This window comes from Ascaphus truei, chromosome 16 (assembly GCF_040206685.1).
Source record: "Ascaphus truei isolate aAscTru1 chromosome 16, aAscTru1.hap1, whole genome shotgun sequence".
NCBI lineage: Eukaryota > Metazoa > Chordata > Amphibia > Anura > Ascaphidae > Ascaphus > Ascaphus truei.
This window is the reverse complement of record NC_134498.1, coordinates 23,662,240-23,677,198: the sequence shown is the minus strand read 5'-3', so window position 1 is coordinate 23,677,198 and position 14,959 is coordinate 23,662,240. Positions and strand designations below refer to the sequence as shown.

At 38.1% G+C, this 14,959-nt stretch overlaps 1 protein-coding gene across 3 annotated transcripts in view; it reads left to right on the top strand.

Moving 5' to 3' along the window:
• LOC142467315 (protocadherin-11 X-linked-like) overlaps positions 1–14,959 on the top strand; it is a 1,193,920-nt gene that overhangs the window by 174,430 nt on the left and 1,004,531 nt on the right. For 2 of the 3 annotated variants that reach the window (XM_075572839.1, XM_075572838.1), the window contains one exon: positions 359–6,098. The exons of the other annotated variant lie outside the window; for it this stretch is intronic. In XM_075572839.1, coding sequence (XP_075428954.1) covers positions 359–364 — 6 coding nt within the window. In that variant the 3' untranslated portion in view covers positions 365–6,098. Of the gene's footprint in view, positions 1–358; positions 6,099–14,959 lie in introns of those variants that run through there. 3 annotated transcript variants of the gene reach the window in all.

Here is a 14,959-nt window from a genome sequence, read left to right as displayed (position 1 = left end):
ATAAAATTGTAATTGTACTAAGGTTTTTACTTAATTCTATTGCATTTGAATCAAGCCACTGTTATAGCTTGGGAAACCCATTCCCCTCTTTTTACCCAAATATTCCTGAAAGAACTTTAAAATACATTGACAAAATGTAAAAGGATGTTATTTCAAACATGCCCAAGTTTTACACCTAAAAATATTGAGTACCAATGTTATAAAGAACATCTTGTAAAATTATAATGGCTCCCACTGAGAGATAAATACTATATTTATTGTGCATTGCTAGAAGTGGATTAGGTAGAAATGATGGTACAGTGTGTGGATGAAATGGTTCAGGGAGGGGCTTTTCTCATGCTGTTTCTCTGTTTGCCAGCTCTGAGAACGTCACCGCATCTGAGGTCATGTACTGAGGTCGTTTGCGTACACAATGATGTTAAACCAGCAAACATGGAAACATGGAAACAGCACGAGAAAGCCCTTTCTCCTGTCTCTGATTGCTGAGGACTTTTATCATCTGATCTCCAGAGGGGTTTGGAAGTGGAGATGAATGAAACCATTCCAGCAACCCTACTGAAAGGTATCCAGGGCAAGACTTGTTTTTCAAGGACAACAAACTTTACTACCGTGTGTTATAGCGTAGACATGGAAACCAAGGTAGAAATAACATGAGCATATTTCCCATGCCTCATTTGGAGGGATGGTTATGAATAAAATAGTGAACTGTTTCCAAATATTGCTTGTGAAATCATTTTATGCTTCATGGCTTTGTTTATTTATTTGTAATTATGTAATATCTGATTATCAATAAATATTGAATTAGGGAGCAATAAACATATGCATAGATGTTAACAAAAAGAATGTAATGTTCTTTATACAGTACTTACAATTTTAAAAGAGATGTTTAATATGATGTATATTTAATATCTGTGTATGTTACTTACATATTGCTAAATCACTGGATTTTCCTTCTGTTTTGTTAAAGAAATAAGGAACTTTGTTATATCAAAGAAAACACGAATCCATTCCCTGATTTATAAAGTTGAGGCTGTGCTCTTCTGCATTTCTGTGCTAACCTACAGGATTATTTTAAGAGGTAGGGATCCCCTACAAAAAAAACAAAAAACATTGTAGGTAGTAATTCGGCATATTTCAGTACATTTCAACCTCATGCATAATATTACTCATTCGAAAGTAAAACAAAGCTGCTGATAATTCCAGTCACGAACCTTTAACACCTTCCCCGCCCTTCGTAAACCCCTCTGGCAGAGAAGGTGTTCAAGGTGCAATCTAATCCATTCTGGTGTCACTGCTTTTCCAAAGCAAGTTTTACCCCATTCCAGGAGTATGAATCAAGTATTGCACACTAGAGCATTGCTCCAAAAACCAGGTGCACAAGTACACAGCGCCAGACATAAAAGTAAAGGAAAAGGAGTCCCTATCCCGAAGAGCTTACACTTTAATCTAATCTTACAATGTAACAAGATTTGGGGGCAGTGAACACTTTAGGGGAAGATCATAGGAGTAGTTAGGCGATATAGTCAGAGCAATATAATAGTGAAATGTACAGATGTAGCAAGATTAATGGTTTCCAGCACCAGGGCAAGCTGAGGTAACGCGACCACGGCTGTTGCGGAGCCGGAGAATTTACACTCAGTGACGATGCATAGTTTGCTCCATTACTTTGAATGTCAACTATTTTGAAACTAGCTACTGCATGTTCTCAGAATAATATTTAGGAGCTTGGCTATAATAGCTGTAATGAGTCTAGAAATCCACACCAGTGTACAGTACCTACTATCAAATAAGCAATCAGAATACAAATACTAGGTATCAGTATTTCATATTTGCGCTGCTAAAATAAGAAGGCTTTCCAAAAGTGACCATGGTTCGGTAATACAATAGAAGAGCCGGTTACTAATTTATCCCAATTTATAATGTGCTTGATGAAAATAGTAAGTGTACTTTATAATGAAGTGTAGAGCGTATGCTAATTTGATAGCCTTGTCTAGGCAGAATACAGCTTTGGGATGCAAAGCAGGGTGGGAAATGCACATGCATCTGTAGCTTCTGTGACTACCACCCATTCTTCAGGTGAAAGTTGCCTTGCAATGACATCGCAGTCCTTACATTTGCCACTGTCAATCCAGTTCAACGTTGCTAAGTCAATGGTAACCCTGTGCATTTTCTTCTGTACGGTATAGATGAGGAGTACCCTGTGACACCAAACACTATCTGCTTACACGTGTTACTGAAAATCAATTCAAAATCACATCCTATTTTAGATTCATTTTCGACTCTTTATTGCTGATGGTTGAATTGGAAGCACAGAGCTAAAGATGTGCTTACCCAGTGCATGATAACATCAGGAAATTGCCAATAATCGTTTTGATGGTGCCATGAACAGCACAGGGAAAGACACAGCTTGCACTTCATCAGTCTATTTCATTGTTCAATAACAGACTGTAAAACGGGATTTTGGAGATGGTGAATTAGGTACATATGACCTTTACATAACACAAGAGACTAGCAGATGTAACCCAATGGTACCATTTGTACAAAATGACTTTTCTAAATAGATAGATGCTACAAATTATAGCAGAATCCTTATTTGCCTAATGACCTGTAAACATTAATTTTAATTCTGTACTGCAATGCATAATAAAAATCCAAAATGGCAAATGACTGAAAGGGCACTTTAGGATATAAAAAAAATAATCTAATTTAACTGCAATCTATTGTTTTGGATGAAACATTTCAGTTACATTACCAAGAGAAATAGTTTAATATACATTCAAACGGTACAGTGAAATAATACTCAGAAATGACATGATATCATCATTTCTTTCACATATTTCCCAGCAGTCATAATAAACAAAAACGGGAAAGAACAATTCTGTTTAAATGTAGCTGCTTTATTACGGTTATGGCTTTTAACATATTTGGAAAGCGTAGCATGAGACCGTTTAGTTGTTTTGGGTGAGCAAGAGGTGTATAATATACGTGCTCAAACGATAGAAATTGGAAGGGTTAAGGGTACAAAGACAAAATGGCGCAATTGTAGAACAAACAAATATGTACTAGGAAAAAATAGGAATTTTTACTTTGATTTATTTGTTGCCGTTTTTTGACCCTAGAATTGCTCCACTTTTTCCTTGATACATATTTCCCAGAATATTTAATGACAAATAATTTATATTATAGAGAAATCCACCATGTTTAATAGATCAGCTGCATTCCACCCAACTGGTGAAGCAAATACTTTCCCAATTAAATATACAAATAAATAATCTCAGTGCCTCTTGGGCAGCATAACTGTAATTAAGGAGATTGCCAGCAGGCATTTGTTACCAACCCAAGAGAGGCAAACATGAAAACGTTATGGTTCATATTTACTAATCGGTATTCTAATGTAACAAACCTATCAGGCACTAGAAGACAGTGACATCACAGCCTATTGACTTGAATAGACCATACATCTTATGTCCGAAGACTGCTTAGTACAGGGGTGGCCAACTCCAGTTCTCAAGGGCCACCAACAGGTTAGGTTTTCAGGATATTCCTGCTTCAGCACGGGTTAGTCAAAGACTGAGCCACCTGTGCTGAAGCAGGGATATTCTGAAGACCTGACCTGTGGGGGAGAGAGGGGGGTGCCTGGTGCTTGAGGACCTCTGCCTTAACCTATTCCAGTCTCAAACACCACCGTTTTTTAAACTGCTGATATTCTGATTTGGGGCATTAACATGCAAAGGTGTACAGGTGAATGGAACCAACCATTTACATACATTATAATATTTTTGTGAAATAAAAGACAATACAGTATGTGCTAAAAAATGTGGATCATTTTTAGCAAGTTTATTTTTCAGTTGCCAGCACTTTTAAGGTGACAAAACCTTATATTTCTTTCAGACAATAAGGATCTGTTTCTAAAAACACATCCAGGACTTTTTTAGTCTGCAAAATTCCATTAATAATGAAATATGACTTAATTGTGGATCTGCCCATTGCAGAATGGTACACTGTTTTATTATTTAAAAAAATATCATTTTTTTTTATTGCCAGGAAACGGAATTATTTATTTACAAAACACATTTTTTTTTACCCCTTAACCAATGCAGTTGTGAAAGAAGGTAACATCTATCATTATTTTAGAAATAAAGACCGTTCAGTAAAAATACTTAGAACTAATCGAAATCACAACATATTTTTACCTGGCACAGTACTTACCTCTTAAACATTCAAGACAAAAACAAATATCGTAATCATTGTCATGTAGCAACAGATGCTGGATAGTAACAAGCATTCTTTAGGTCAGTGGTGGGCAACTCCAGTCCTCTGAGGCCAACAACAGGTCAGGTTTTCAGGATATCCCTGCTTCACCACAGGTGGCTCAATCAGTCCCTGCTTCAGCACAGATGGCTGAGCCACTGATTGAGCCGCCTGTGCTCAAGCAGGGATATCCTGAATACCTGACCTGTTGGTGTCCCCTGACAACTGGAGTTGCGTCCCCTGCTTTATTTAATTGTCCTGAGCCAGGTATTCTCTGGTGTTACCCATTTTCATCTATTTTTACTGCATCTTTACGCCTCTATAAAATTCTCTAATATATGTGATTCAGGAGTAAGTATACACAGTAAAGCATATGTTCAAGGTCAAAGCGCAAGGTCAAAGCGCAAGGTCAAAGATCCAGGTTTCATACCTATCCAATCCAATGTAGTTTGCAAGAACTCACCCAGGTCCTACAGAGGATTTGACTTTGACATTGAAGAAGGCATTTAGCCCTGAAGGATTCGACTTCCAAACCTGGTGTCACTGCAACTTCACGCCCTCAACCTTTCTCCCCACTGATCCAAAATAAAAATAAATTTAAAAAGCCACTGAAACAGCTAAACAGATGTAAGGCGGCAGATTAACAGCCAATCTATACCCCTATCCACAAAATGAAAGTCATAAGCATATTAAAGTTAAGAAATTTATTGCAGCCTGGAGCTGAACTTCTGAGCAATGGCACTTTTTATTTTGCTGACTGGAATTGGCATCATTCAGTTGACATGATATAGAGGCACCAAAACGCACTATAATATACCTAAATCTCAAAACTCTTCTTTATTGCATTTGGGAAAAATCAAGCCTGTGAAAGCAGGAGAACTCGTGGAATACCGGGGATGTTTAGTTAATGGCCTGGTATAATACAGCTGAGCCAACAATATTGCAATACAGAATGAAAAAAAAAAAGAACCATTACAGTATATCTTGTTCTTTTCTGGTTTCTCTCTGTGAATCGTGGATTGCCATGTCTCCAGCAGAGGTGTTTTTAAACAGTTAATGGCCTCATGAAAATGAAATCTTAACAATTCTACAAGCATTAGCATCATAGTCTTTCCTCCATTATCAATGTACTTTATCAAACTTAATTTCATGAAAGAAAATGTACTGGGAATGCCCAATTGCTACAGATGTATTTTCTGAAGGTAATGTGCGAGCACCGAGCTTCATAAACAGGTATATTGCTAATGGCGCAGTAGACTTATAGCTGGTCCCTTCTTCTCTCTTACTCATCCATTATCGTCTGTGCTGGTGCCCTTAGTAGGATGCCAACATATAAGCACTTAAATAAAGAGCCAAAGTCCGCTCTCAGGTGCTGTATGTCTGGTTTCGTTGACAAGTGTTTGATGCCTGAACTGTGTGAATGTCTATAAATGCTTGAAGGCATTCATCATGTGGACATAAATTGTTGATGACCCCTGCTTCTTGTAAATCCCACTCAAGGAGAAGCTCACATTGAGACGGGCACTGTATAAAATCCACTGTCTGTGTAACCCATGTTTTATTATTATGGAAATGTTAATGCACCAAAGGACTTTTTCCTTTTAATTGACTTTAATTAGAAGTGGACTTGTAAAGTGTAACAAAGTGTTTGTAACAAAGTATACACTATAATGTAAATATGTCTAATGAATTTATTTCCTATATATAACCATGTTCTGCAGTATGTTTTTGTTTTATGCTTTCTCATGCCACTGATATACACGGCACATCCTGGTTTTAAGTATTATTTGTAAAATATTTTTTTAAAGAAGAATTTTTTTAAATATATTTTTTGCTTTGAAACTAAACTCCAACACGCCTCTCTTTGTCTTATTTACTGCTGCGTTGTCCACTTCAATTTGAGCGATCTTTCCAGAATACGTCTCTAACCTGCACGTCGCTTACACTTACAAGATGCCCAGATGTAGCGTCACTCAAACCCAAATTAATACTGATGAAAACTATATAGGACATCAATAGGCTATTTAGTAATCACATACCTGACATAGAAAGTAGTTATCCACCTCTCTAATAAATGATAATATATTGCCACTTTGTGCTACTCTGCGCCTTGGTACAGCTAGACAGAGATTAATTGACTTTTCTACATGGAGCCTCGCTATTCTAGAGGTTTAAAAAACAACAACTCTATTTTATATATAATCTCTGTTTCTGCCTCTCACACATTTTCAAGTGCTTAAAACATGCAGATAGGTATTAAAACAAGAATTTATTGCCACCCTCCCCTTCAATCTTTCTCGTCCAGCATAATTAATTAAATTCAGACATACTGTATGCTTTTCCCCTCCAACTCCACGTTTTAGAAGAGACATTAGCTGAAAAGGTTGCATGCATTTTAGATACTTTGTGGAAGGAACATACACTGTATTTTTGATCAAATGTATTACAAGTCTCTCCAGCAGCAAAGGTGATCTTATTTCTCTATTTTATCATTTGTTGAGAACACACTTGACCATTTATCAGGAGCCAACGAGTAACACAGAGGAGAATATCTAATGCTATTTGTGCCGTTTTTTTTGCATTGCACTACCAGGTGGAAAACCTGTGGCGGTTATCAAACACAGGAATCACTTTTTGAGGCACGTGCCTACAAAGAGACAAAACATTAATTAACCGAACGAAATGGGGCAGATTGTATCAGTGTATCCTTTTTTCTCACTTTAAGGTTTTCAATCACTGTGCACTAAACTGTGTAATTGTGTTTTATGTCGAGTTTTTTTTTAAAAGTAGACACTCTAGAGCAGGGGTCTCCAAACCACGGCCCGGGGGCCACATCAGGCCCCTCACAAGATTGTATCCAGCCAGCCCGCAGCAACTTGAAATATATATACATATAGCATATAGATGAGAACAATAGGCACTCCGTCAGATAAATCAAAATGATGGGTGCAAATCCTGTAGAAAGTAACTTAGGCAATACGATACCGTGTGTGAGACGAATATCAAAAGGCAGCACTCCAATGGATAGTCAAAAAAGTTTGTATTACAAAGACCTCATAACCAACGTTTCGGTCCTGCAAACGGGACCTTTCTCATCACCTTGATCCGTTTGCAGGACCGAAACTTTGGTTATGATGTCTTTGTAATATACTTTTTTGACTATCCATTGGAGTGCTGCCTTTTGATATTCGTCTCACACACGGTATCGTATTGCCTATATATATATATATATATATGTGTATATATATGTGTGTGTATATATTATATATATGTGTATATATATATATATATAAAAAAAATCTCATTATATATCATTTCCCAGTGTAAGCAAAACATTCTTTCTTTGTAAATTGTCACATTTCTCTTGTGTTCTGAATCATCTCATGCTGATTACCCCCAAAAAGATCCAAATAAAACTTATTCATTCATTTATAAAATATATAAATATATAAACATTACAAACGTATTTTTTTTTTCCTTTGGACCGCGATAATGTGTAGAATATACTATGTGCCCCTCGTACTGAAAAGTTTGGAGACCACTGAGCTAGAGCATGGGGTGGACCTACCCAGTCCTCAAGGGCCACCAACAGGGCCACCTGTGCTGAAGCAGGGATATTTCTAATACCTGGCCTGTTGGTGGCCCTTGAGGACTGGAGTTGGCCACCGTTGCTCTAGAGACAAAGGACCAGATTCAATAAAGTCCAAAGACAACTTTCCTCTAAAAACAAAAAGGTGAAGGTACTCACCTCACTGTATTAAATATTGAAATGATGGCGATGAAGAAGCAGCAAAGACCGAGGGAAGAGGCTGTGTGAAGGGGAGGGAGTGTTTGCAAAACATCTATAGTGTATGTGATACTGTAAGCATTCTCCACTAAGTAAGTACCGTATACATGCTATGGAATAAGATCTGATAACTGATTATCACTGGGACAAGGGGAAACATGTTCCCTCATTTTCTTTGCCTGCCTTACTGTGACAAATTGTAACGTGAAACAGCCTAGAACAGGGATTTCGTACCAGTCAAAAGCTCTGGAGTCATTTAAAATGTAATAGTGCTTATATTCTGTAAATACATAACACCTTTATATATATATATATATATATATATATATATATATATATATATATATATACATATATATATACCATACCATATACATATTAATGGTTTTGAAGCAAAAGGTGGCACTGTGTGCTCATTTGCATGTCATTTCCCAGAATCCCTTGCTGCAGTGGAAGTGCTGTGTGCTGGGTGATAATGGTGAAAGGCGGGTTGCAGACCTGTCTAAGACATGCAAATGAGCATACAGTAATATTTCCATATTCCATATACCGTATATAATGTATACCATAACAGTATACAATCTTAACTATATCAGTATTAAACTTTTTGCGTTATGGAAGGAAATATTAACGTGACAGTAAATAACTATATGTTATACCGCGTTGTGGGATGTGCGAGTAAACCTAAATGGGCAAAGATTCAAAACGCGGAATGAAACATGGGCAAAACAAAATCTGACATGCCATCAATTTGTGCATTTTGTCATGAAATTGTCTCAGTATTCTCAAACGTCAGTTAGAAACGGTAATGTCTGGCCAATTTCATTCTCACACTATTGTGTGGTATTATAAGAGCCTATAAATTAGCCGCGTTTCCACTGACCGTCGAGGCTCCGGCAAGGAAGTTGTCCAGAATGTCACACTATTGTCTGTCACGAAGGTCAAGCACGGTTTGAAGTCAAACAAAAATGTAAATACAGAATACCACTTCAACTGTCACATTATTGTGACTTGAAAAGAAATATGTTAAATATAATATCACACACGGCCAAACACGTCCACGTAACAATGACAATCTCATGCCCAACAAACTGTCTGAAAGTTGATAAACAAAAAACAACACACAAAAGCCATTCTTCTCAAGAAGGTTGTGATGAGTGAGCAGTTATATACTGCCATTGTGGATACTGTGGAAAACCGATCAAAAACCTATTGCACAGTGAATAATTATCACTGCCACCCAGATGTCAAGGTAAAGCTACAGGGTGTTGTTGTTCAGTAAAAGAGAAAAAGAACAAAGCGCACGACTCTCATAGCGTAAAAAAGTAATTATATAGTGATAATAATAAAGTGTAAATGATTGCACGTACAAGAAAGACTAATCATATAAGCAGGGCATGTTTAGGGTACATGTTACCACTCTGGAAGATGGGGACTTGCTTCGTGGGGCTCCTTCAGCCTACACTGCTCCTGATCCAGTATATTAAGTAGCAGCAGGGGTAGCCAAACAACGCTAGCAAGTGTTGTCCGTTACACAGTACCCAATAAAGGTTATATTGAAGAGACACATGGAAACAAATCTCTCCTGCTCCGTCTGATCCGCTTCAGCTCACAGCCCGTCAGGGAACAGCAAAGCTTCCGACTCGCCACACTCACAGACCAGGACTCTGACGTCACCTCAATACACTGTAGGTCCACAACGGGCCCCCCCCAGTGATCAGTGAAGTAAACGAAAGTCCCGTGGGTAGCGCAAGCAGGATCGAAGACGCTGGTAGTACTGCAGGAGAGTGTCCAATATAGTATAAACAATCCTACATATTTGGTAGCGAACTACTTCGAAGTATATGATTAGTCTTTCTTGTACGTGCAATCATTTACACTTTATTATTGTCACAATATAATGACTTTTTTATGCTATGAGAGTCGTGCGCTTTGTTCTTTTTCCCTTTTACATGTGCTGCGTGTGAGGATTGGGCCGTCCATTGGAACAAGCTGCAAACTCTCCTTGATTGTTAAAGGTTTTTGGATTTTATTTTTATTATATATATTATTGCTTTAACACTTTTAGGAATACAAGTGTGTGTTCCCTTAAACCCTTATTAGTGTACTTTTTACTATATCAATGTATCAGGTTGTTATATACACTCACTATTAGTTTTAACATCACAATTTTACACATTTGTTGCACAGTTTATTGTTTTTTTATCTGTTGTTGTTCAGTGTTTGTTATTGTGGTTACCAATTTATTTGCATTTGAAATATTTAATTTCTCTGAAACAGCTGGAGCAAATTCCCTGAAAATTTAGTGCAAGTTGCCAAATAATAAATGTAATGTTTTCTATCAAGAATCCAATCATTTCATATTTTTGATCATTTAAAAAAAAAAATATATATATATATATATATATCTATATATATATAGATATATATATATATATATATAATATATATATATTATCAATTCCAATATGGGAGCTGTACCGATTTGGTTGAAACTTCTGGCAGATCTAAGTTAGGATGGCTGCAAGGTACCCTCAAAATGTCATCCAACTTGGCCAAGACATTTGGTCTGTGGAGGGAGAACACACCGCCAAAATTAAATAAATCACAAAGTGGCCACAAAGTCAAGTTGAAGTCATTGCTCATCCAACAATTCTCAGGACCCCTGTCAGTGTTCCACTAAAACCCCAGAGTACCACAGAAAACCACGGACCTACATAAAGCCCGCACTAATTGCACAATGCTTTGACACTGCAGGTATGATGCTATTTCATAAACTGACCACCTCGTCACTATGCATCCACTTCTATGTAAATAATAGCATGGAGTCCCACTCACTAACCTAGATCACCACACTCCCTAACACACAATCACAGACTCAACACTGGGACAACAACATAAATACAGAAGCTAAATGGAAAAAGAGCACAATAAAGTTGATTCTCACAACCACCTCCAATTTTTTTTGTCTCACGTTGTTCCTCGGTATCTACAGTATGTTTTAAGGGGAAAATGTGTGCTTTAAATAGAAATGTCAGCATTCTTAAACCCAGTGAGATTATTCATTTTAAGATACTGCAACTTTACTTACTAAATGTGTGTTAAAGAACAGCTTACACACACACACCATTTAAGTATAAGTGACTTTATATTAGAATAACAGCTGTTTCATCTTATTTTTAGTGTGTGGGTGAGATGCATCATTGAAGCTCCTTAATTCATATATTTGTCGGTGTTCCATGAATAGATTACTTTGTAGATTACTTACTTTATATATATTGATTGAGTATATTTTGTATTTTAAAATCAAAATTGACAAATGATTCCTGCATCCAATGTTCAAGTGTGGCATGGATTAAGTTCTTAGATGAGAAAAGACATTCTATGTAAAAGTGTATGGACTGTATTTGAGACTCTTCATTAAGTGTATACTGTAAACGCAGTGTGTCTAAACTTGGGAGTCACTAGTCAGAAAACACTTTGGCCCAGATCGACAAAGCTCTGTTAAGTCACCTATCGTGAGGTTTACCTAACTCCAGGGTGGCCAACTACAGTCCTCAAGGGCCACTAACAAGTCAGCTTTTAAGGATATCCCTGCTACAGCACAGGTTTCTCAATCAATGGCTCAGTCAATGACACCTGTGCTGAAGCAGGGATATCATAAACACCTGAGCTGTAGGCGGCCCTTGAGGACTGAAGTTGGTCTCCTGGACCTAACTTACAGTAAGATCACAATAACACTACTGGTGTATCTACACATCACAATAATATAATATTAAGACATGTTTTCTCCCACAAAGAGCAAGGCATCAACTAGAATGGCTGTTTGTAATAATGAGATGCACATTATATGCAAATGATTTATGTATATCTATAAAAGGTCGTTGTGGTTAGCGCCAGGATTTAATCTTACAATTGTTATGTTGCAGTTAGACATTATTTACCTAATACAGCATTATATCCCGGGGTAGTTAAAGTTAAAGCCCTATTTCAAGGTCTGGATCGGGGTAACACAAAGACATATTTGACTTCCTGTTATTTGAGGATAATGCAGCATCACGCCTATGCTATAGAAGGATACACAACCTCAGGGAATATTATTTATTTATATCAACATATATATAGCATCCTTATCCAGGGCGCTGTACTTTTGTTAGTACAGACACAATCTATGATTTAGGTGCCTGATGCACAGGGAGATAAAGTGACTTGCCCAAGGTCACAAGGAGTTGACACCGGGAATTGAACAAGGTTCCCCTGATTCAATCTCAGTGTCTTTACTCGCTGAGCCTTCTCCCTAAGTAAGATGTCTAATATCCGGTCCTGTGATTGATCTCCGCAGAGTAGAATAATGTTTTGCTTTTTGGGGCACATTTTATCTCAGTTTGCCACTTAGCCAAATGTTGATATTACTGCTAAATGTGTATCCTGTCCCAAGGTCCAGTTCTTGCCATATTTACTCATGAGCCACTCCTTTTAGCAGAGCTTTGTGGATGTTGCCATTTGTAACCATGTATTTGTCATCATAACTCTGTGCCCAGGACATACATGAAAACGAGAGGTAACTCAATGTATTACCTCCTGGCAAAATATTTTATATATAAAATAAATACATTTGTATGCTACCAAAGCTACATGAAAGTGAAAGTCTACAGCAATAGCTGTCTGGTTTGCTGGCTCTCCACTTCTTTAACCCAGGCTGTGCTGGAAAAGCTGTGTAATACGGCAGGTTTATGCTTATAGGGGTCCATGTCAAAATATATAACTAAAGAGTGACACACTGTGCTCATTTACATGTCATTACCCAGAATCCCTGGCTGCAGTAGAAACACTGTTTGTTAAACGATAATGGGGAAACACAGGGTTGCTGACCTGTCTGAGACATGCACATGCATCACTAGCGGGATTTTTATTTACTGTAATTTGAATGTGATAGACCAAGGGTACTCAACTCCAGTCCTCAAGACCCTCCAACAGGTCAGGTTTTCAGGATATCCCTGCTTCAGCACAAGTAGCCCAACTGAGCCACTGATTGAGCACATGTGCTGGAGCTGTTGGGTGATCTTGAGGAGCCCTGTGATAGAGCAAATACTGTACATCCCAGTACTTCATGTTACCTGTACCTAGCCTCTTTTTACAACACTATATGTAGACACCAATCTTTGAGAATTACAGCAAACATCTCAAAAGAATTAACTCAATTGGCTACCAGACCAAATGAAAGCATTAAACGATTATTGGCAGAGGCTAGCTGCTTCTTTGGTACAAAATCACTCAATGTACAACAACTACTCGTATTTTAATGCAAAAAAGTGGAATACGGTTGTATTATACTGCCCTGTCACAATCTAACATGAAAACCAGAGAAACAGACTTCACAGATATACAGTATTTGTTGTGCTTGGAGAATTGCTTCCTCAAAATGTTTCCCATCATTGGCAATTGAAAGACAGAACATGGATATCCATGTGATACAAGACATACCAGTATATACAAATAATCCACACTTACATGCCTATAAGGGTTGGGGAAATTGAATTTCAGATAAGAAGTCAATTGGCCTTATAAGAAAAGATGTTATCCCAAAGGCCACATCTCAAACAAATACTAGTTTCTTGGTGGATCAGATACTAACCCTCCAACTGCTGGAAGCATCTACAATGCCTGGTAGACAGGTGTGTTATAGGTGCTTCTGGGAATGAAGGGTTAAAGATGCATGGATATGATGGAAGTGGAAGACATCACTATTTGAAAAAGAACCAAGGTTTGTGAAAAGTAATACAAAGCACATATCATTTCTTATAAAATCATGTATTATCCCAAATTCACCATCAGAATCAAATCGTGGCCGCGTTGATGAGCAAATGTTACATCCCTTTAGACACGACATGACCTTTAACACATTTTTTCACAGATCATTCTTTTACTGACGGTAAAAACCAACCATGCAGTTAATAAAAATGTCCAGCAATTTCCCTCTATTTAATACAGAATATAACAAATGCTACTGTATATATTCACATACTTATTTCCAGTAGATTGTAATCTGATCAAGTGCTAATGTCACAAGCATAATAAATACAAGTCAGAACTGCTATATAGGAAAGCTCTATATTAGGGCTCGTCCAGGCTGAGTGAGCGCGCATGCGCGCTCAGTGTGATCAAACACATTGCAACAATGTGTTTGACCAGCGTGCGTGCACGCGCACACGCGCCCGTGAGTGCTCTGCGCTCAGCTGCTTGGCGAGACAAATTCTTTTGAATTTGTCGCGCTTGCCCTGGTCACGTGTGTGGTTCAGCCAATGTGGGCGAATCGCTCACATGACATCACTGGCACGCCCCCCCCCCTGCGCGCGCAACTATGCTGGACACAAATCGCCCCTGCTCTCACGGCAGGGTATGCTCGCTCCCAGCCTGGCTGCGACCTTAGGGGTGGCCAACTCCAGTCTTCAAGGGCCACAAACAGGTCAGGATGTAAGGATATCCCTGCTCCAGCACAGCTGGCTCAATGAGTCTTTGACTAAGCCACCTGTGCTGAAGCAGGAATATCCCTATTACCTGTCCTGTTGGTGGCCCTTGAGGCCTGGAGTTGCCCGACCCTGCTCTATATTAGTACAATGCTCTACTCTGTTAAATTAAAACACCATTTTATTTGACACAGAAATTCTTCATGCACAGGAACACAGCGACTCACACATGTACTGATTTTGACACTTGTCTTACCTGCCAAAGCAGCTGTTTACAAGCTTAAAATAAATAGCGATTCATACTGTCGGAGAGTTACATTTAATCTCTTCAAATGCAAACACGTAAGATTTTAAAAACTAACACGGATTCATATGTTATTGGCAACTACCATGATTAGAGATGTGCAAAACTGTCCAAAGCGCCTTCTCAAGATCTCAAACGTTTATCTTCCCC